Below are 22,855 nucleotides of genomic sequence, written 5' to 3' on the forward strand. Positions count from 1 at the left end.
CAGTATAATTTCAAGTTAAACCCAGTGCATCCTCCATTATGTATTACTATGGAAATGAACTGAGTAGAAAATTCTGCTTATGGGATTTTTACATGGTCATAATATTTGAGTCGTGACTACGATTGCATTGCTGAAGAGTGGTGTATTAAAAATGTCATTAGTAGCAAAGCTCCCAGCGTTAAAGTACTGTGACTTTGCAAACCCAAGGGCTGATCATAGACACTACACACATCAGATGTATTTTTATTAATCCATTTCCTATAACACAAGCTGAAAATGAATGTGTCTTATAGCCAATCATTTGGCAGGATTAGCCACAATAATATAATAAATGCAGATACAGCTTACTTTTATACACTGATAGTAACAGTCATACCAACCATGAACACATTTACAATGAATCTTGAAAGTTTCCATTTTCATACTGATAAACAGTCTGTTCTTCCACATTGTGCCTCCCTCCCTTTTCCTTCTGCAATTTCCTTGGTGCTTCGTCATGCTGAATAGTAGCGCCATATGTTTTCTTTGTGTTAACAAAAGTATCATTGTTCAATTCAGTCTCTTCAGCCAGTTCATCTTGTTCAAGTATTCCACATTTTTCTTCATTCAAACTTTCTGGATCAGCCCATTCCTGCTTCTCACCAGAAGCAAAGATAGCATAAAATACCACTCCACTATAGTGGACTAATGAAGCTATTAGAAAGACATTTTGCCATTCTTCACGAGTCTAAAGAAATGACATGGGACATATTTCATGTACATTAAATTTGTATTCCATTTTGCCATCAAAAATAACATTTAAAAAATTAAATTTAAAATATATAAAGAAAACAACAAAGCTGTAGTTAAAATATTAAAACTCAGGAACTAAAAACTTATCAAATAATACAATAAATAACATCACCTTAAAATAAATTGATTTTACAATAATACAATAGCAGAGTTGGAAAGGACCTTGGAGGTCTTCTAGTCCAACCCCCTGCCTAGGCAGAAAACCCTGTACTGTTTCAGACAAATGGCTATCCAACATCTTCTTAAAGACTTCTAGTGTTGGGGCATTCACAACTTCTGGAGGCAAGCTGTTCTACTGATTAATTGTTCTAACTGTCAAGAAATTTCTCCTTAGTTCTAAGTTGCTTCTCTCCTTGATTAGTTTACACCCATTGCTTCTTGTTCTACACTCAGGTCCCTTGGAGAATAGTTTGACTTCCTCTTCTTTGTGGCAACCCCTGAGATATTGGAACACTGCTATCATGTCTCCCCTAGTCCTTCTTTTCATTACACTAGACATACCCAGTTCCTGCAACCGTTCTTCATATGATTTAGTCTCCAGTCCCCTAATCATCTTTGTTTCTCTTCTATGCACTCTTTCTAGAATGTCCACATCTTTTCTATATCGTGGCAATCAAAACTGAATGCAGTATTCCAAGTGTGGCCTTACCAAGGCATTATAAAGTAGAATGAACACTGCACGTGATCTTGATTCTATCCCTCTGTTTTTGTAGCCTAGAACTGTGTTGGCTTTTTTAGCAGCTGCTGCACACTGCTGGCTCATATTTAAATGGTTGTTTACTAGGACTCCAAGATCCCTCTCACAGTTACTACTATTGATCAAGGTACCACCTATACTGTACCTGTGCATTTCATTTTTCTTGCCTAAATGTAGAACCTTAGTCTTTTCACCATTGAATTTCATTTTATTAGATAGTGCACAATGTTCAAGTTTGTCAAGATCCTTCTGTATCTTAAGTCTATCTTGTAGAGTGTTGGCTATTCCTGCCATCTTAGTGTAATCTGCAAATTTGATGAGTTCCCCATTTATTCCCTCATCCAAATCATTGATGAAGATGTTGAAGAGCATTGGGCCTAACACAGAGCCTTGGGTACTCCACTGCATACTTCCCTCCATGTAGATGCAGTTCCATTGAGGACTACACATTGAATGTGGTTGGTCAGCCAGTTACGAATTCATCTGGTGGTGATGCTGTCTAACCCACATTGTTCTACTTTATCTAGTAGTAGGTTATGGTCTACCTTATCAAATGCCTTACTGAAGTCCAAGTAAACTATATCGACGACATTCGTCTGGTCCACTAATTTTGTCACTTTGTCAAAGAATGCAATAAGATTAGTCTGGCATGATCTGTTTTGACAAACCCAAAATTTTATCATCAAGATTGCTCTGGAGCCAAATAAAACTATTTTTATGCCAAAAGACAGCCTGGGCTACTTTGACAGACAGAATCTAGGAGCATCTGCATAAAAGGCCCCTTTCTTTTGTTACTATCAACTATGGCTGTGATAGTGGAGAAACCAAAGTCTTGATGGCAGGAAAACATTATTTTTCCAAACACAGAAATGTTGGAGCTAATAACCAGCACTCTGAATTGAGAGAGAGTCATGGTGGCAGAGTGGGTAGAATGCAGTCTAACTCAGTGCTCACTCCAGGAGTTCAATTCTGAGATTGACTCAGCCTTCCATCCTTCCAAGGTTGGTAAATGAGACTCAGATTGTTATGGTTGGAGGAGGGGGCAATATGCTGACTCTGTAAACCACTTAGAGAGGGCTGGAAAGCACTATGAAGCGGAATATAAGTCTAAGTGCTATTGCTATCACTATCCTGGAGACTAGTAATCAGTAAAGTTATTGTAACATAAGAGTCACTTTCTGGGGCTAGTTAATAATGTAGCCACATTTTGAATCAGCTGTAAATTCTGAAAACTTTTCAAAGAGTGTAAAAATTCTACTTGCTGAAAGAAAATCTCATATCCCTACCATGTTTTTCAAAATGACCAGGAATTGAAATTGTCGAAACTAATGATGGTTTAAAAACAATAACTGATTGCCATGCATTTGGAAGTCATTTAGGAAAAAAATACATCTGAACATTATTACCTTATGTTTTGTCATTGCACCAACAATGAGAGGGCAGACCATTCCGGACAATGTCCCAACTCCATTAGAGATGCCCATGAGAATGCTGGCATACCGAGGTGCAATATCCAAATGGTTGACATTAAATCCTGTAATACAAAATCTTATATCAACGGGATGCATTCTGTCATCACGAGAATGATTCAAGCAACTGAAAATGTAAGTGCTTATTTTATGCTGATCCTTCTTGATCATGAATGTACAGACTAAGTGCCCAAGACTTCACTGTGCACTGGAATTTGATTTAGTCCCTGAGAATTTTAAACATGGTTACCAAATAAGGCATAAGAAAAAAGGGATTAAATACATAAAGGCTAATTGCAGAGGTGGGTTGCTCCTGGTTTGGCCCAGTTTGGCCGAGCTAGTAGTGGTGGCGGTGGGAGGCTCCGCCCATCTGGATGCTTCTGTGCATGCGAGCTCCTGCACGAGCATGAGCGATCCAGGAGTAAACCGGTTAGCAACCTACCATTGGCTAATTGCCTTAATTAGATTTAATTTAATGTCAATGTAAAATTAATTAAAGATATTTTAGTTTGGGTCTAAGCCTCAGTTTATTTTTTGAAGTGTGGACTCTGTGCATAGCTGTGGTTTCTCAAAGAAGGGAAATAATAAATAAGGCATAGAAAAATATTATTTTGAAAATAAGACACTGAAAATATCATAACCTATCATCTTTCATAAACAATTCAAAGGTTTTAACAGCTAAGATGAAATTATATTACTGATTTGGAATATTTTAAATACATAAATAATAAAACAAATATTTAAGTAGTCAATCATTTACTACAGCATAATTGTGCTTCTTTTTAATTTTTATGAAGTAAAAGTTTCATTATGAATTAATCAGTTTAAAAAGCCATTTAAGAATGTCAGAATAGCCTTTAATTAAAATTAAAAGTCAAGAGCTAAGATGATGGGCAGCCTAGGGATGATAATATATAAACAATAAATTCCAATAATAATCTTACTGATACTAAAATATTTCTACAATGTGTTCAACAATTTTTTTTACCTGAAATAGCAAATCCACTAAAGCCTACTGCTAAAACCAAGAATGAAATAGCCACACCTCTTGTGTGAGAATATCCAACCACCAAAAGTAAAGTAGCTTCCATCCCAAAACCTGCAACAAAAATGTATGGAAAAGATTATTAATTCTTCAAAATACACCACTTCAAGAAGTATTCAAACAATTATTTATTTTAGATGTGGTTTTTATTTTTTTCTTTAAAATTAGCTCCAGACCCTAATCACATACAAATTGGTTTTTAGTTTTCTCTGCTTTTTATAAAAACATCATGTCTCTCGTTCTCTGCTCTCTGTATCTCTCTTTCTCTGTGCATGTGTGCACATGTAGGTATTCATGGGCATTGTCATTCTTGCATACATTCTTTGATATTTATAAACTGCTTAGATTTTGTAAGATTAAACCAACATAAAAGTCACAATACTTCCTTCCTTCCTTCCCTCTCTCCCTTCTTGCAGCCCCAACATATTATTTCAGAAGGAATGAAATTTTTAGCAAGAAAAGCTGTCCCTCTGTCCTTGTATATTTTGATAATTCAATCCTCCCTTTCGATGTACAATATGCAAAATGCTTGAGATTTTGCATTGATTTTTAAAATCAACAAATCAGTCTGATGCTTAGGTAGTAACATATAAATCACATATAAGATCTAAACATACCTCCACAGTTCATGATTTTTCTGACAGCAGTAGTTGTTAAAATTCTGCTGCTGCGCAAGAAGTCAGCTAGTTGGCCTCCAATGGGTACAATAACAGTCATTACCATGTGCGGAACTGCAGACAAAAGGCCAACCTGGAAGTAAATATATACAGTGGAAATCATGTGACCAAAAGAAATATGTTTTTTCTCTCAATGTTAGAAGTTAATTGAATATTTGAGGAGCACATCATTCTTTAGCATAGGTGAATTTAGTATATTTTACATTAGAGAATTGAGCTGACAAATTTCCATTTGTCATCAGCCACTACAATTTATGGTGACATCTACCATAAAAGGAATTGTCAAAGTGATTGTTAAAAAAATAATAATAAAGGCTGATCAATGGAAACAGCAGGCAAAGGAGTGTAGCTCAGAAATCCTAACTAGCTACAATTTCATTTCATTTTTTCCCCCTTTATTTGTATGCCGCCCTTTTCCCTGGGGGGACTCAGGGCGGCTCACAGTTCAAAAAGGGGGGGGGGAAGGACAAACAATGCCCTCCTCTGTCTCAGATATGGTTTTTCATCAACAAAGTAAATCTTAATTTTTCAACACAATTAACAGGTTTATCTGAACATTTGCTATAGATAAAAACTAATGTCAAATATTATACAGGTCTGCAGTTTGAGACTCAGTACTTAAATACCAACAGTTCAATTAAAAATGCACAGTGTTTGTATACATATACAATATGCTATATGTTGGTAAGGTAAAGGTAAAGATAAAGGTTTTCCTCACACATATGTGCTAGTCATTCCCAACTCTAGGGTTCCCAACTTTAGTCATGTGGCCAGCATATCTAAATGCCAAAGGCACACGGAACGCTGTTACCGTCCCACCAAAGGTGGCCCCAATTTTTCTACTTGCATTTTTACATGCTTTTGAACTGCTAGGTTGGCAGAAGGTGGGACAAGTAACGAGACCTCACTCCATTATGCAGCGCTAGGGATTCGAACTGCCGAATTGCTGACCTTTCTGATTTACAAGCTCAGAAAACTCTTAGCCACTGAGCCACCACGTCCATTTAATATGTTGGTAACAAACATCTAAAGAATTTAAGGACTGCCTCCAAAGATTGCTTTTAAATTATTGTTATGGAATGTACAAGTCATTGGATAACAAAAAAATTATTTGTACCACAGCACTATTAATATACAGGTTAGCTCTTTTCTCTCTCGTCAAACAGTCCTTGATTTTTATTATGTTATTTGTATGTTAACCAGCTGGCACTGACTAACAGTGAGCTATATTAAGAGAAGATTCAAACATGCCAATTTATTAGGTACTGTATATTGAGAACAATCAGCAATTTACCATCAGGTCTTTATAGAAATTCCTTTGGTTTGTATTTTTTACCTTACTTATTGCAAATCCAAAGACTTCTTCAAAATAAGCAGGCTGACTTATGAGCAGCAAGTAGAAAGTCCAGCTTCTGCAAAAGTTTGCCACAATAATTGCATAAACTGGCATCGAAGTGAAAAACTGCTTCCAAGGGGTACTGAATCTCTAGAAGAAAGAATTCCAAAGCTTTAGAATGATGGAAGGGTAATGTTAGGCATCAATTTAGCGTTCAATTTGTCATTCATGTGCATTATTTGGAGGAAAGCATTTTCATTGTATAAAACAATATTTGAAAAACAAGCATGAATAAGTAACCTCTCCTTTTGTTATCTACAAAATGAAAAGGACAAGATTCTGCAGCAAATAGCATCAACCCCACAGTGTTCAGAATGTCATTACCATCCTGGGAATCCATTTGCGGCCCCTTTGTTGTTATCCTCAAGCAGAGTTTTGAAACCAGCAGGCAGGGTGACTTTAGACTTTGGCTCAGAGATGCAATTCTAATTCCACTACTAGCTGAAGGGCACCTGAAACTTCAGTAGTCCATGAAATCACAATTGGTGGAGAAGAAAATGATAGAAGTATACCCTTTAAGGACTGATTTATAGTATAGCCCTATGCATACTGTATTTATGGAATTCAGATTTAATCCTTAAAAATAATCTGAATTTAATGCTAAAATGCAAATGTGACCCAAACCTTTTGTTTATACAAGGTGCCGGAGAAGCATTGGTTCCCAACCTGTTTCATTTATACCAGGGGTGTCAAACTCAAGGTTAAATCTGCTTTAATCTGGCCCACAGGACCAGCCTGGAAATAGCAAAGGAGTGGCCCACAGTGCCTCTGTCAGTCAAAACAGCTCCCCTCCCATTCCCCATTTCGGCCTGCAGCACTCAAAACACCCCTGATTTATACCATATTATGATTTCAAAAGCCCAAGATGAGACATGGGAGACTGGGAACTGGGTCTACATCTCTTTCTCTCGCTTTGCAATTACATATTAAGACCATTTCTGTTGCTGAATCTAAAAATCACATCAGGCAAAATCTGAAATGTCTAACAAAAGGTTCAGGGTCAAAGCATAAAATAGGATATTAAATCAACAAGCACAGAACAAGAGACAACTGGATTTCCTTGTTATTCTTGGAAGATGTTTCACTTCTCATCCAAGAAGCTTCTTCAGTTCAAAGCGAAACATCTTCCAAGAATAACAAGAAAGTCCAGTTGCCTCTTAAAAAGGGGACAAGGATGACCTGGATGACTGAGAATCTCCAGAGACAACAAGCACAGAAGTTCAGTAGTAAGATTTTCTTGTGTTAAAACCTTCACAAACATTTAGTTACAGTAATTATCTGACAAAATACAGATTTGTAGTTAATTGATGTCCCAATGGTGCCTTTTCGAGAGGCAAGTAGACTTTCTGGTTTTTCTTTGAAGATGTTTTGTTTCTCATGCAAGAAGCTTTTTCAGCTCTTCAAGCTTCTTGGATGAGAAGTGAAACATCTCCAAAGAAAAATCAGAAAGCCCAGTTGCCTCTTGAAAAAGCACCTTTAGGACAACCATGATCTGGATGATTGAAAATCTCCATAGACATTTGTTAATTGATGGTTTCAACAGTAATTTATTTTGGTCAATAAATCATTTCCAAGAGAGGGAAAAACTATGAAAGCTACAAGTAACTTACACTGGTATTGATTAAGTTGGCTCCACCTATACTAGTTTCTATGTAAATTCTTTCCTCGGTGCTTATTGTTGGATGAACAGCTGGGCTCTCATATGCTTGCAGCAGCCAGAGCATATACCAGGTTATCCCAAACATTCCTTTAAATGTAGAATGAAACAGGATTTTGACAACCAGTTAAAAGTTTGAAAAAAATATTTCAGCATTATTTCAACATGTATTACTTTATCTATGATATTTTTTCTTCACTGGGCAACTTACCATATGTATAGAAGACAGATGGCCATCCTATATATTGCACCAATACACCTGCAAGTGGCATGGCAACGACTGCCCCAGCATAGGAACCTGCAACAAAAGCCACATATATATGAGTCAACAGTTGTATTCCAACATAACTAACCCACTACGTCACTAAAATAAATGTTCTGTTTGGAAAAATACTACATTGCTAACTAAAGATTTATAAGCCCAGAATTGCTTCAATAGTGAGATGGGATGCTTATAAATTTAATAAATAAAAGAATACGCCCTATTTTGCAGAAAGAAAGATGAAAACTTTGTAGAAAACTGTTGGATTCATGGATTCTTATATTATGGAACACACTTGTTACTGCAGTTGTTAGTGTTGCTGAAATATAGATAACTGAGAATGCACTTTGAAATACTACAACCGATGTCTCCCAACATTCATCTAACACGGCCTCAGATTTTTTTTAAAAAAATATCCTCATTGTTTGTTTCTTGACTTCATTCAATTTAGGTACCAAACCATCCCTTGACAACTCACAGTATAGCAAAACAAGATAAAAAGGACACAGTATAAAATAGGCAAATGGAATCTGTCCATATACAAAAAACAAATATAACTTCTAGTCCTAGAATTCTCAGGATTGTTGTTAATCTGTGAAATAACAACAAAAACAAAAAACAAAAACAACAACAGCCTGAGAAGAAAAGCAGAACAACCTCCTTTCATATTGTTGTGAATAGTATAGAACCAGGGAATCTTAGAGAACACCTGGTACTTGAACTAAACACTGGCTGTTCAGATTGGGTAATGGGTGAATAAAGAACCTATTCCCTATTATTTGGAAGATTCCCTCCTACTATGAGGTTCAACAGGAGGAAATTGAGGCAGGCATTTTGGGAGGCTATTCCCTTTCTTTGAATGATCTTTTCCCTGATGCAAAGATTGCCTTTCGCCCCCCCCCCCCCCAAAAAAAAATTCTTAGGGCCTGCCAGAGAATAATTAAGACTTGGCTTTTCTAAGGACTTTTTGGTGATTTAAGCAGTCACAGGAAGATCTGTGCCAATATTGTTTCTCATTCTATCTGGTTTTATTGTTTTCCATCCTATTTCTCCTTGTACTGTGCTTCGATATTGTACATGCCTAGAGCTTCTGGAGTGAGATCATTTATAAGTCTTATTAATAAAACAAAATTTCATAGTTATGTTCCTGGAATCATCATTGCTCAAAGGAGACTTTATTGGGCGAATGCTTTATTTGGAAAGATGCACATCTGCCCCCAAAAAGGACAAAAGGGTGTGGATGTGGTAAAACTCAACCTGAAATTCCAGAAGGGGTTCACTGGAGGAATCTCAATAGTTTGTTTTATGGTAAATTTGTATATGTACACATGCACAGACACACATACATATAAACATACTTGCCATGCCCTTTATGTCTTCCATTATGAGAAGTGTTTATATATTACTCCCAAAAATTTAAGTGTGCCTTTTGGTCCTGAAAACTGAGAATGCCTTTTCTACAATATTATAACATGAACGAATTCAGGGCATTATTGCTGTAAGTAGTATTGTGTGATGATTTATAGGAAAATATGCTACTAGTAAATGGTTAAAAAAATAAATGGCATTTGGATCCTATTGAGAGCTCATAAAGACAAGCCATGAAATTCTATTTTGGCATTTACCAGTGTTGCTAATTAATTATTCTGGAAGATGCATAGACTCAGGTGTTCTTTTTTCCTCATTTGAAATTAGTTTATATTATTTAATAGACAGTTAACTTATGTGTGAACTATTGGGCATCTTGAAAACATTGGAACTCTTCTTGGAATAATTCACATTTTAACAAGTTCAAAATATTTATCCAGATTATATCTTAAACAAGATTTCCCAACAATTCTTTTAAAACACTATTTGAATCATATAATAAATTGCTTAATGGTTTTTAGGTAATTGTACTGACTTTGATCAACATTCAACTTGTCTGGAAATAAATCAGAACTTTTAAAGAATAATAAATGTTTGTTTAGAAAAGGCAGCCTAAACTCAGAAGAGGAATGAATTAATGATATCAATAAGTTATAGGATGGCTATAGAAGTTGGAATTAAGTTTGATTATTGATTAGGATATTCTCACAATACATGGAATCATGAACTAGCATTTGGTAGTGTGAATTGAGCCTTGCAGTTACAACTGGCCCTGTGATGCAGCTGGAACAACCTGGAGCTGAACATTCTGTCAGGGTTCCAAATAGCATCCAAAAGTAAATCAGAATCCAAGGCAAAGTATTGTTCAAAGTTCCAATTTCTTAAGAGAGCCATGTTGGCACATCTGGGAAAACCTGAATCGAAAAACTTCCCTGTTTTCCCCACCCATTGAAAGTTCAAAATCTTGCCCCCACACCCACAAGTCCATTACATGGTTCAATCTCCCACTGACATGCTGGTACTTCCACCCATCCAATTCCGGTCAGGTGCAGAGACAAAGGATGACCTTGGCTTTCTAGAAATAATTTTGTTGTGACTACATAGTATGTGACTCCTTACAATCCACACTCCCACAATAGAAAATGCATAGCAGAATAATAGAAAGTATGGCAGGCCAAAGACCCCAAATTAAAAATAGCTGTAGGCCTGACACATGCTTAAAACTGTAGAGGTGAGAGTGGATTTTAGGAGGAATCTTCTTTTTCTACCACCTCTTACTACAGTATTAGCAATAGAGTCTTCAAGTTCCATAATCTCCAAGGATATCCAACATTAGAACCATCATTTAAAAAGCACAACAAAGAACATTCTTCCTGCATCAACTCAGGAAGTTCAGACTGCCCCAGGGGCTGGTGATTCAGTTTTACAGAGGAATTATTAAGTCTGTCATTTGTACTTCTTTAACTCTCTGATCTAGTATACCAACTAAACAGGTGACAGCACAGACTCCAACAGATAGTTAGGACTGCAGAAAAAAACGACTGCAATTAGCTTGCCTTCCATAGAAAATATGTATATTATGCAAGACAGAAGAAGGGCTGAGAAAACATCTACAGATCCCTCACATTCTGGACATAAACTGTTTCAACTCATCTCCTTGAGATGCCACTATGGGGCATTGCATGCTAAAACAAGGGACAGTTTTTCCCCTCATGCCATCACACTACCACACTACTGAAACCTACATCTCACAGTACTGTCTAATATATAGATATAGATATAGATAGACACAGACACAGACACAGACAGTCACAGACACACACAGACACAGACACACACAGACACACACACAGACACACACACACAGACACACACACAGACACACACACAGACACACACACAGACACACACACAGACACACACACACAGACACACACACACAGACACACACACACACACACAGACACACACACACACACACACACACACACACACATATATATATATATATATATATATATATATATATATATATATATATCCCTATGTCAGGCCTCCAATTATATTCCTTTTAGAATTTTGGCCTGCCACACTTTCTCTTATTTCATTATGTTGTTTCTTTAGTATAGTTGATGGGAGGGGGGAATAGACAGGAGTGAGATTGTGGAATGTATTGTTTTCATTCTTTACTAGAAGCCAAGGTCATCCTTTGTCTCCGCAACAGTACACCTGACCGGAAGTAGCTGGGCGTGGATGCCAGCGTGGAAGAAGAAGATTGGACCATGTGATGGATTGTGGGTGTGGGGACAAGATCATGAACTTTTAACTGGGTGGAATTCTGATGTCATTTCCAGTATTGGGATCCATAGCATGATGCCAACATGTCTGCCTTATTAAATTGGAACCTTAAGGATAGATATGCCTTGGACTCTGATTTAATTCTGCATGATATTTGGAACCCTGACACCCTGTTGCATAGCTGTGGAATTACAATTATCCTTCTTATCTTCTTTACTACCCATTTGTATTATTATTATGATTATTATTACTCTGTTGCTTTGCATGTTCACTGAGAGCTTCTGCACAGAAGACAAATTCCTTGTATGTCTAATCCAAATAAAGTATTCTATTCTATTCTATTCTATTCTATTCTATTCTATTCCATTCCATTCATATTTCTGAATTTCAAAAATTGAGTTGAATATGCAGTACAAGTAAATAAGCAGTATAAGCAAAGTCACTATCTGGTTGATATTAGTAACTGGGTATATGTTAAAGAACCAAAAACCGAAGCATTAAAAGGGAAAAAAGACATTCTAATTAAAATTGCCACAGAGCAGTGATGGTGAACCTTTTAGATACTGAGTGCCCAAACAGCGCACACATGCCCAAACTGAAAGGTGTATGCCTTTGTGCATATGTGCACATGTGCAGACATACGTGCATGCACATGTGCGCATGCACAACACGACCTGAATACCAGCTGGCCGGCGGGAGGTGGGGCATCCCAACACTAGCAACACGGCAAGAGGTAAGATCTTTTTCTTTCGTGAGCTTCTGTTTTGTTGTTTGCAGGGAAATAGAAGCTCATGAAAGAAACACCACGGAGATCTGACCTGGGGCAACGGGACGCGTGCCAGCAGAGAGGGCTCTGCGTGCCACCTCTGGCTGGTGTGCCATAGGTTTGTCATCACAGCCATAGAGAAAGTAGAAACCATATGTGCACAAATCTATCATAAGATAAAAAACAATTTTACACCAGACACAAATAGCAAAAATATATGTCCTTCAGATATTAAGAAATTCAGATATTAAGAAAGTTTTTTGGCAACTAAATCCTCAAATGAAAAATAAGTGAATACCTATTGTTTTATAATCAGCATAGTATTTTTCATTAAACCCATCATGCAGGCATTTTCTCAAAACAAAAGAAGAAAAATCAACATACCACAAAATGAAATAGTTGCCAGCCTGCTTCTTTCCAGTGGAGGAGCCCATTTACTCCACATCCCATGGCATGCTGGATAAGTCACCCCCTAGCAAATTTTGCACAGCATTAAATGTTTACATTTAAAATTTTCATTTGTGCTCACATTTTTATTACATGCAAGTAACTGAACTTATTGTTTTAGACAGGAATCATCTGCAAAAGAAAATCATCTCACTTAACACTAAGGGATTGACTTCAAATGTGTGTTTTCTTCAATAGGAGCCTACTTGTTATTAGTTGAAGCTGAAATTATTAGTTGAAATTGCACTTCTCACTTCTCGGAGTTCACATGACTGGAAATTAAACTTCAATTCATTTTGTTTTTTTGCAATTTTACAATTATAGCATATTTCCAAAGGCCCCAGCCAGCTCAGATGCTTTAGTCAAAATGATGAAACCATTATTGTATTGCTGCGTATGAGCTTTGCTGCGTATGAGCTTCCCCTTCTATGTGTGTGTACACACACACTTTGTGTGTACCAGGGGTGGGTTGCTGCAGGCATTGCTGTCAGTTTGGTGTGTGCATAATTTTGCTCACAGCTGATTTGTGTGATTGTCGGCACCTTTTTTTTCACCTTTTAAAGCATTCTTTCCCTATCTATTCGCCGGAACCGGCAGGAAAAAAATGCTTTAAAAAGTGAAAAAAAGTTGGCCACGCCCACCCAGTCACATGACACACACACACACACACCGAACCGGTGGCAAAATAATTTAGATTTCACCACTGCAGTAGACAGTTGCAAATTTGAGGTAACTACAAGATTCATTTTTAACATACAGTAATTGCAAAATATTTACTTCCCCTTGAATGATGCAAACATTTTTAAAATTTTTGTATTGCTAACATGCAATTAATGAAAACTTAATAACTGGTTCCAATAACTTCTACATTGGTACTTACCTCCACAAGGCCTTGCAAAATTCTTACAAACATAACACACCCATAATGTACTCTGGCAGCTGAAGGAATGAACATGTTTAGAGTTGAAGTTAGGAAAATTGCTGCTCCAAATACCCTAAAAAAAGGAGAAATATAATTTCCCCCTATAATTTCATATTGCCATAATGCCATGATACTATATATTGAACTGAGAAAAGCTTGCCTAAACAAAAGTTCAAATTATCTAGAAATCATTCTTTTTAAAGGACAAACTAAACTTTCATTGAAGACTTTATATTCTAGAATTGCACATAGTCAGCTCATATCAGCTGAGCAATTTAGCTGAGCACAGACTAAAATGTATGATTATAGTTCTTTGTATTGTGAATATTTTTATAAATGTTACCCTTAAAAACTTTTTAGTTCATACCTTTCTTTACTAAGTTCTTCTGAAATCAACATCATTATTTTTATTTCAGAACACAAAGATAATCTGACAAGCTTTAATTAATAGCAGTATCTATCAGTGAACCTTGCAGCAGTTGTATTTTCACAACAATGAACCATTTTTGTGCCTCATTATATTAAATGCATTTTAATATTAACTATTGACATGAATAGACTAGATTAGACTAAACTAGTCTAGAACAGAACAGAACAGAATAGAATATTCTTTATTGGCCAAGTGTGATTTGGAATTTGGTATATAAGCTCGTAATGTGCATACAAACAACAAAGTAATATAATCATAAGATACCAATAGTAGAAGGTAGTCATTTAAATACACAAGTGATTATACATAGTTAAAAATGTTGCATTCGAGAAAAGTAACACTATTTTTATACATATTTATTACATCATGTGTTTTTCTAAATTCTGTATTGCATTATATTATATGAGTATATTACCTGTTAGCTGCTAGTTTATTTGCAATGAAGCCTCCTGGAATTTGCGTAACAATATAACCCCAAAAAAATGACCCATGAATGAGTCCTACTATTTCTGGATCCCAGCTGAATTGTGCTTTCTACAAATAAAACAATATTAAATAGTAACACATAGTAGCATCTTGTTGTAAAATATGTTTTACTGCAAAATCCAGATATTGCGGTTATCAGTAATCAATATTTGTATTTTTATTCCTCTAAAAGCTGTAAACACAAACTTATTTGATGGAAGGGGAAAATTTTCTCAGTTCTTTTTTATTAATTAAACTGTACTTAAATTCTATATTATATGTTTAGAGTATTAAATAAAATTGTTTAATTAATTAGTTAATTAATCAGCTAGCATGTTCTCAAATTGATGGACTATACAAATTTTATTTTACACCTGAGTGTTTGAAAGCCTTTGGTGATATACTTACTGCCCACAATCGTATTTCAAAAACATGAAAGAAAAATATCTGAGGCATTGTTATTGCAGCTATTCACCTAGCTGAATAACGCCTTTGCTCAAATTACAGGTATCTTCCCTAGTTATGCTACAGTTGTCCTTGATTTAGTGCATTTTTGTTAATGTATTTTCATTCAGATTGTAATCTGTAGAATAGTTTAAGGGCACCTTACAACTGGAGACCATTACATGTTATAATTGGTTTATTGACAGAACTTGCTTAGGCAAAACAAGTCTAAAAAGGAGATGGGGTTACAGTCCCTCTTTATAGATTTATGTACATTGGAATATATCCAGGTATTTTACTGGATATGACACGTCATGCACCTAGTGAAGACAGTGAAACCTGTAAGGTGATATGTCAATTCAATGGGGTTTTGAAAGAACAGGAAGGCTGTTATGCCATGAATATAATTTCTTTCCAGGGTGCTACTTTCTTTCATTTTCCTTGTCCCCCAGTATCTTTTCCCAGAGAATCATATCCTCTTGGCCTTCTAAATGTTTGGTGGCTAAACTAACAGTTTTAGTTTCCAGAGAAGGCATAATAGGATTAGGAGCTTTTAATTTGGCTTCAAGAATTCTTCAATTCAAGATATTGCTTTTGGTTTAAATTTCCATTTTTCTGTGCAGTAAGTGCTTTACGATGCTCTTTGTCCCATCTAGGACTATTTACTATCTGTCAGCCTGATGTTATTATAAAATCTGACTATTGGCATAGGAGGAGAAATACATATGCCACCTTGAGTTCCTTGGAGGAAAAACAGGGTGTACATCTAATGAAGAATCACTATGGTAGTTAAAACATAATACTTTATAAATGCAACTAAATTTTTAATAGAAAGCCAGTTTGGTATAGTGGTGAAGGAATTAGGCTAGAACCTAGGAGACAATGAGTTCTAGTCCCATTTTAGGCACAAAAGTGGGGCAGCCACTCTCTCTCAGCTCTAGGAAGAAGGCAATAGCAGACCACTTCTGAAAAACTTTGCCAAGAAAACTTCAGGGATTGTCCAGGCACTTGTCAGAAGTCAATACTGACTGGGAAGCACAAATGCTCACACACATGCACACAGACAAGCTTTAATATCACCATATCTCTCTATAGCACAAGTAGAAAACACTTTCTAGTAAGAGAAATAAACTTAGTACAATATATATCTCATGAGCCAAAATTTCTGTCTGAGACTTTGGAGAACTGATCTAGAACATTCTGTTCTATATCAATTACAAAGACCTTTAGAATCTTACACTATCTGAATAGCTGCTAATGCCAGCATCTATTGTGGAAAAAAAATTAAAGAAAATAAACTTTTAAATCTGATTTTTGGAGTATTATAAGGCATCATTTTTCTGTGTTAAAATAATATATTCTTCTACCTACCTCAGTCTCTGGTTTTCCATTGATGTAGACGGTGTTGTTATTAACCATTTCCACAATAGCAACACCAAGATTGCATCTAATTCCAAAAGAAATGCAAAATCCCAGACCACTCATCATAGCAATAATATAGCGCTTAGGTAATCCACAGCAATAGCAATCAAATAAAGGCGGTTTGGTTGTTGCTTGCACAGGTCTTCCTTCTTCATTCAGCTCTATGGCATCTCTTTCACAGTTGGTTCCATCTATTTTTCTAAAGCCATGTAAAACAGAGGCAAGGTTTGTTCAGAGAAAAATATACTCTCAGAAGTTACTGATATGCACTTAAAATAACTAAATTAACTGTTCCTAATAAATTATGTTTAAAGAGCATGGAAAGAAAGAAGGAGCCAGAGGGTTTATAGAGTACCCATTTGCAATCTGACACCCAAAATTACTGAAACTGTAATTCATTATCTCTGGATGACCCATAGAATATTCTGGAAATCTAATATAGTGACAATAGAATTTCAGATGATGCAATTGCAAATCTAGTTTATCAAACCATCAATCAGACAGTCACAGAATAAAAACTGCAATGTTAGCAAGTGAGTCCTAAGTGTATTTATTTTGTTTAAAAAATGTGTTATAATGTGATATTCCTGAAAACATTTATTGTTCTGTCCCCCCAACTGTTCAAAAAAATCATAGATTCTTCTAAGCTTTTTTGTTCAGTAATAGCTTGAAGCTTTCCACCTCCATTTTAAATTGGAGGCTTGTATAATAGAGCATGGAGAAAAAGATTCCCAGACAGAATCCATTGCTTGCCATTCTTTTGCAGAAATTTATGTAGAGGTGCCTTAAAGAACTTATAGAATAAAAGGCAATATAGATCTTATTAGCAACTCTATTATTTGGAAGTATGTTTGATCTTTGGATCTTAGGAACTTACATATAACTTTGATAAGGATTGTATTTTCTGTAACTCTCATTAAGCTAATCAGATTTGGCTTTTTTTTTTTTAACCTAAAAATAAGCTACATTGTCAGAAAACCTGACAGTTCTTAAATAGTTAAAAATTCTAGAAAGAACTGTATTTCCTACACGCCATTAAGAATTACACTAGTGACAATAGTTCAAATTAGAATTATGCTTTGGTAAAATAATACTATAAATGTGTTTTTGTATTCTGAGCATCTTATGTGTACTTTGATTTTTGTATTGGATTATGTTTAACTATATTTTCTGCTTTGTTTATAAAAAAAATCATATTGTTTTTCTTGTGAGCTGGTTTCCTAGGTGCTTAGAGTTATGTATTTAATATGGCTGGCCAAATAAATTTTCTAAATAAATAAATAAATAAACAAGGAATGCAAAGCCGTAAGAAATTTCAGAGTCAAATCCAGGGGAGGGCAAGAAGGGCAAATGATGAAATGTGAGTTGGGCTATCACTGTGCAAGGCCATGACTAAGGATACAAGTAAGGACACAAGTACAACTGGTGTTTGCACTGTGATATCGCAATACACATTTGTTAGTTTTTTCATTTCAATTTGTACCAGAAACTTGTGTAGGTTTTCAAGAACAGATTGTGGTGCATGTTTCATATAGAGATTTTCCATTTTAGGGAAAGGAAGAGTTTATTCCTTTAAAGTTTTTTTACTACTAATGGACAAAAACCTCTCATAACATGTATGTTTATGTGCTGTTTTCTGTTTATTCCAGGAGAGTAAAATATATTAATCATTATATCTTTTTCACTTTTACTCATATTACTTATATTTACAGTAAAATAAAATGCAATATCATTACCAGCAGTAATTCTTAAAATAATAAATGTTTTTATCTGCTTTACATCCAAGGAATTGCTATAAGAGAATAATGAATGGTTATCCTTCCAAGCACAATGTTATATGCCTGGGCATTTAATGTAAATCCACATAGCATCATAAATGAAATAACAGAATAAGACAGTTGGAAAGAACCTTGGAGGTCTTCCTACTCCAACCACCTCCTTAAGCAGGAGACCTTATACCATTTCATATAAGTAGTTGCCCAATCACTTCTTAAAAGTCTCCAGTGAAGGAGCATCCAAAACATAAGATTCCACTGATTAATTATTCTGTCAGGAAATTTCCCCTTATTTCTAGGTTGGTTCTCTCCTTGATTAACTTCTATCCTCTTCTTTGTAGCAGCCCCTTAATTATTGGAACATTGTTATCATGTTACCCACTAGTCCTTCTCTTCATTAGACTAGACATACTCAATTCCTGCAACTGTTCTTCATACGTTTTAGCTTCCAATCCCCTAATAATCTTTGTCTGCACTCTTTCTAGTTTTGACATCTTTATTATATCATAGCGACCAAAATTGGATGTAATATTCCAAGTATGGCCTTACCAAGGCATTATAAATTGGTACTCACATGACTTTGATTCTATCTCTCTGTTAGGACTGTGTCAACTTTTTTGGCAACAGCAGCACACTGCTGGCTCATATTTAAGTCACTGTCCACTAGGATTGTCCTAGATCACTCTCACAGTTACTGCTACTGAGCCAGGAACTAGCTATTCTATAACTACATTTCGTTCTTGCTTAAACGTAGAACCTTACTTTTCTCACCATTGAATTTAATTTTGTTTGATAAGGCCCAGTGTTCAAGCCTCTTGAGATCCTTCCAGATCTTGAGCCTATCTTCTGGAGTTTTGGCTATTCCTGCCAGCTTGGTTCCATCTGCAAATTTATTATTCATTACACAAGGAACTTCTCAGCTTTAGAGGCCAGAATTTCCAGTCCTAATTGCACTACTAGATATCTTTGCTACTGTTGTTTGCCAGTCAATGTTTAAATGTAAAAGCAGGAAGGGACAGAACAAAATAAGTAAATCCCACTCTCTGTGTGTGTGTATTATAACATTGCTCTTTCACTCAATGTTTTAAAAGTTCAATAAACAATATACTATTTTTACTACCCATATTAATCCAAACTGTTTAGAAGAAACATTGGATGGGAAGGGGAGCTGATTTCAAAGGTTTAATTCCTAATCCAGCTGAAAAAAAGGAGTGATGTGGATAAGGTAAAAGGATAAATTGATAAGAAAATGTTGAAAAACTCCGATTATAGGATATACTTCAGATAAACAGAATCATTCTGAAAAAAAAACACGAGAAAGGACATTGCTACTTTTCCTAATTTATATTTCCTTTTAGATAAAGCAGAAAGGCTGAAAAACTCAATTTTGCTTAACTTAAAATATTTTTTTCCCCAAAACTCTACTTTGTCTCATTCAGTTTGAAATGTGAAAGGAGTCTTCTTTTAGAAATGTTTTGGTTCACTAGAAAATTTTAGGTGATTGTGAATATTTTGCAATCAATTGTTTTTCTTTTTTAAATAAATGCCTTTCTTCTTCTTCTTCTTCTTTTTAAAATGAGGTTTATGAGACAAAATTAAGTTTCCAGGGGTCCAAAAGGACTCTCAATATCTGGCTCGGATGACATACAGTATTGAGTCTGTTACTCTGACAGTTTCTGTTGATTGTTTCCTATTGTGATATAGATATTTCTTCTTAACATACCTGTCAGATTATTTAACAGAAGCATAGAAATCAGAGCTCCAACCCAGGCAGCTATCAATCTAGTCCATATTCAAAAAAGAAATGTTCTATATGTCTAATTCCAGAGCCCTTTCTTGTGGGGATGCACCTGTCCTATGCCTCACTCACGGAAGAACCTCAATTAAAGATATTGTTCATTATTTGAAATTATCAGAAAGATCAACATTTTTAATTCTAGCAGTAAAACTAATCTGTTTCAATATAGTCCCAAAGGTAATTTTAGTAATTTAGGTTTCCATACACAGAGTTGAAGTCAAGTTATTGGAAGGAGACTCAAAAGGACATTTTATTTATAAAACTCCCACAGTTCTAAAAAACATTTGAATATTCTTAATTTAAAAAGACAGCTACAGCTTTATTAATTTCTCATCAATATTGGGCAGTATCATTTATTTCATTTAATCATAATAATTCTAAACCATTCCGGCAATATAGTGCTTCAACAAATAATATTGATATTTTGTAAATAATATTAAATAAATATTAGATGCATGGTTTTAAAATATTGCATGTCTGGTGGGTCGTCACTCATTACAGAGTTTACTAAATATGTTATGCAAAGGTGGTCTTTGTGTTAAATTATTTGAGATGGTCTCATAGAGCAATGCTTCATGTGCGGGGTTTTTTGTGGAGGGGCAGCAAGTTGGGGAATCTATCTTATCATATTTCTATTTTTACATCCATAAGCAAAAGAGTTTAAAGAAAAAGAAGCAAGTTGAAGATTTTGGCAAGCTGTTTGGCATTACAGTATCAACATTGTAACAACTCACCAGGATTCAATAAATTGCAAATGGATATATATATATATATGGAAAATAATTCATATGCTTCCTGAACGGAATTGAAATAGAATTTAGAAAATAATTCTGTGATTAAAAAAAACAAACTTCCTACTTTTGCAAGAATGCCAAAAGCCTTGGGTCTAATCTATGCACAACTGAAATTATTTGTTGATATTTGTAGATATATCTTCATTTAAATGAAACAATAAATAACACACTCCGAGACGGTTAATATTAACAATAGCAGCAACCTAAAACTTTGGAAAAAAATATGAAGAAATATCAGCATTGGGATAATAAATATGAAGGTGGCTTTTAAATTTTCAAGAATTAAAAATAATTTGCCCAGGAAAGATAGAAAAACATTTATGCTTTGTGCTCAAATTTAAATTTCAAAATGTCTCCCTCATTAAACCTGCTTTGCCTCTTTGTGACTCCACAATACTTCCATGTAGTTTTCTTGACCACATTGCATAAATGGTTTGCCATTGTTTCCTTTGGGAGAAGTTGTTATTGTTATGGTTATGACTTCACAATATAAACTCTCATTCTGCTATTTTTCTGGAGATCTCTCACATAAACTGTTTAGCTTTTTGAAAATAGCCAAGTCAAATGAATGTGTATATTACAGACAAAATAAGGAGATGAATAGTTTAGTCCTGATAAAGAAAGCATGGATCGAAATAATTATTCAGGAGAATACAAAAAAAACACAACAACACAGAAAAGTTTTTTTTCTGCAGTTAGTATCTGCAGTTAGTAGTGTAACTTAATTTCATGGATGTTTATATAGAAAAATGCCTTCTTACCTTGAGAGATATTTAATTGTGGTTAAGGACATTTGATAGCAGTTTTGATTGTAGGGCAATTATATATAATAGTATTTTACATTGTAACAATAATTCATTACTCCTGTTCATGCTTTTGTAAAATATTGAAAAATGAATAGAAAATGTTTTGTATAGGACAGCACATCAGTGACAATGCTGCTTTCAGAAAATGAATAACACAAAACATGCCAATTAGACATTGTAGGCATTATTTTCTCCATGTAAAAAGTTTACTGTTTGTATTAAAATTAGTTTCCATAGGAATGTAATAAAATATTCTTTTTAACATACAAGACTTCTAACTTTTGCTATGACAATTTAACACAGTTCTTTTCTAAAATGTATTATGAACTTTATACTTTAAAATATATTAGAATGAGTAAGTAAAAAAGCACATATTTAAATTCTGACATAAAGTACAAAGATAAGCACATATTTGTGGATTTAAGAGTCTTTAATCATAATGAAGATGAAACACAATTGCTGTTCACACTCACAGTAGTGTAGCTAAAAATATTTCATGATTTTAGCTGTACTAATTTAAAACTACAAAAATAATTTTGTTTTATCAATAACATTAAGGATGCCTAAAATAATGTTTCCCCTCTCAGCTGATTTAGTAGGACACAGCTAATAAGTGATTGTCCTTACTTTTAGCTAAGATATATCCTTGTATATCCTGTTTTATTCATTTGTTCCTACATATTTCATTTACGTATTTCACTTCATAATTTTACTATAATCTGTGTAGAAGTTAACAGTACATGAAACTGTTACCTTTGCAAGTGTCCTAGAGAGTCACTTAGAGTATTCTTCACCTCTTCCTTCCCAGGCTTTAAAAGTCTCTCTTTTAATGAATTTAATACTTCAAAAGGCATCTTCTTTCTTAGATAAATCCTTTTATGTAAAATAGACTTGTCGTCATCATCAATTTTTTTTATCAATTCTAATAGTCTTTTTTCCCCTGTTCTGTTCTTTTTCTCTTTCTTCCTCGAGAGAGTGATCTGGCAGGTATGTTAATCTTCCAAATGAAATAACCACACTGAAATTATCAGTAGATTCTCCCAAAGGCTGTCAGTAATTCTGTGTAAATTGCAGGAGGTCTGTTTGCATCTCTTGTTATTCTGCAGTCTTCAAAGGAATAGACCT

At 34.9% G+C, this 22,855-nt stretch overlaps 1 protein-coding gene across 1 annotated transcript; it reads right to left on the bottom strand.

Annotated features, from left to right (window-relative positions):
- Positions 1-391: 391 nt before the first annotated feature.
- SLC17A8 (solute carrier family 17 member 8) lies at positions 392-22,584 on the bottom strand. Its single transcript, XM_032221165.1, has 12 exons — positions 22,484-22,584; positions 16,507-16,756; positions 14,642-14,760; positions 13,755-13,869; positions 12,812-12,899; positions 7,945-8,031; positions 7,687-7,823; positions 6,017-6,166; positions 4,621-4,753; positions 3,947-4,057; positions 2,896-3,023; positions 392-727 (listed from the first exon to the last, which is right to left on the bottom strand). The coding sequence occupies exons 1-12, from the start codon at positions 22,582-22,584 to the stop codon at positions 392-394; spliced, it is 1,755 nt and encodes a 584-aa protein (XP_032077056.1).
- Positions 22,585-22,855: the final 271 nt, after the last annotated feature.

This window comes from Thamnophis elegans, chromosome 7, assembly GCF_009769535.1.
Source record: "Thamnophis elegans isolate rThaEle1 chromosome 7, rThaEle1.pri, whole genome shotgun sequence".
In the NCBI taxonomy this organism is placed as follows: domain Eukaryota; kingdom Metazoa; phylum Chordata; class Lepidosauria; order Squamata; family Colubridae; genus Thamnophis; species Thamnophis elegans.

Excerpts from the sequence above, each read along its gene's own strand:
- SLC17A8 (XM_032221165.1), bottom strand. The coding sequence starts at position 22,584 with ATGCCTTTTGAAGTATTAAATTCATTAAAAGAGAGACTTTTAAAGCCT. Across the intron at positions 14,761-16,506 it reads ATGGAAAACCAGAGACTGAG|AAAGCACAATTCAGCTGGGA; the intron begins GTAGGTAGAAGA and ends TTTTATTTGTAG. Across the intron at positions 728-2,895 it reads GTGCAATGACAAAACATAAG|ACTCGTGAAGAATGGCAAAA; the intron begins GTAATAATGTTC and ends TCATTTCTTTAG.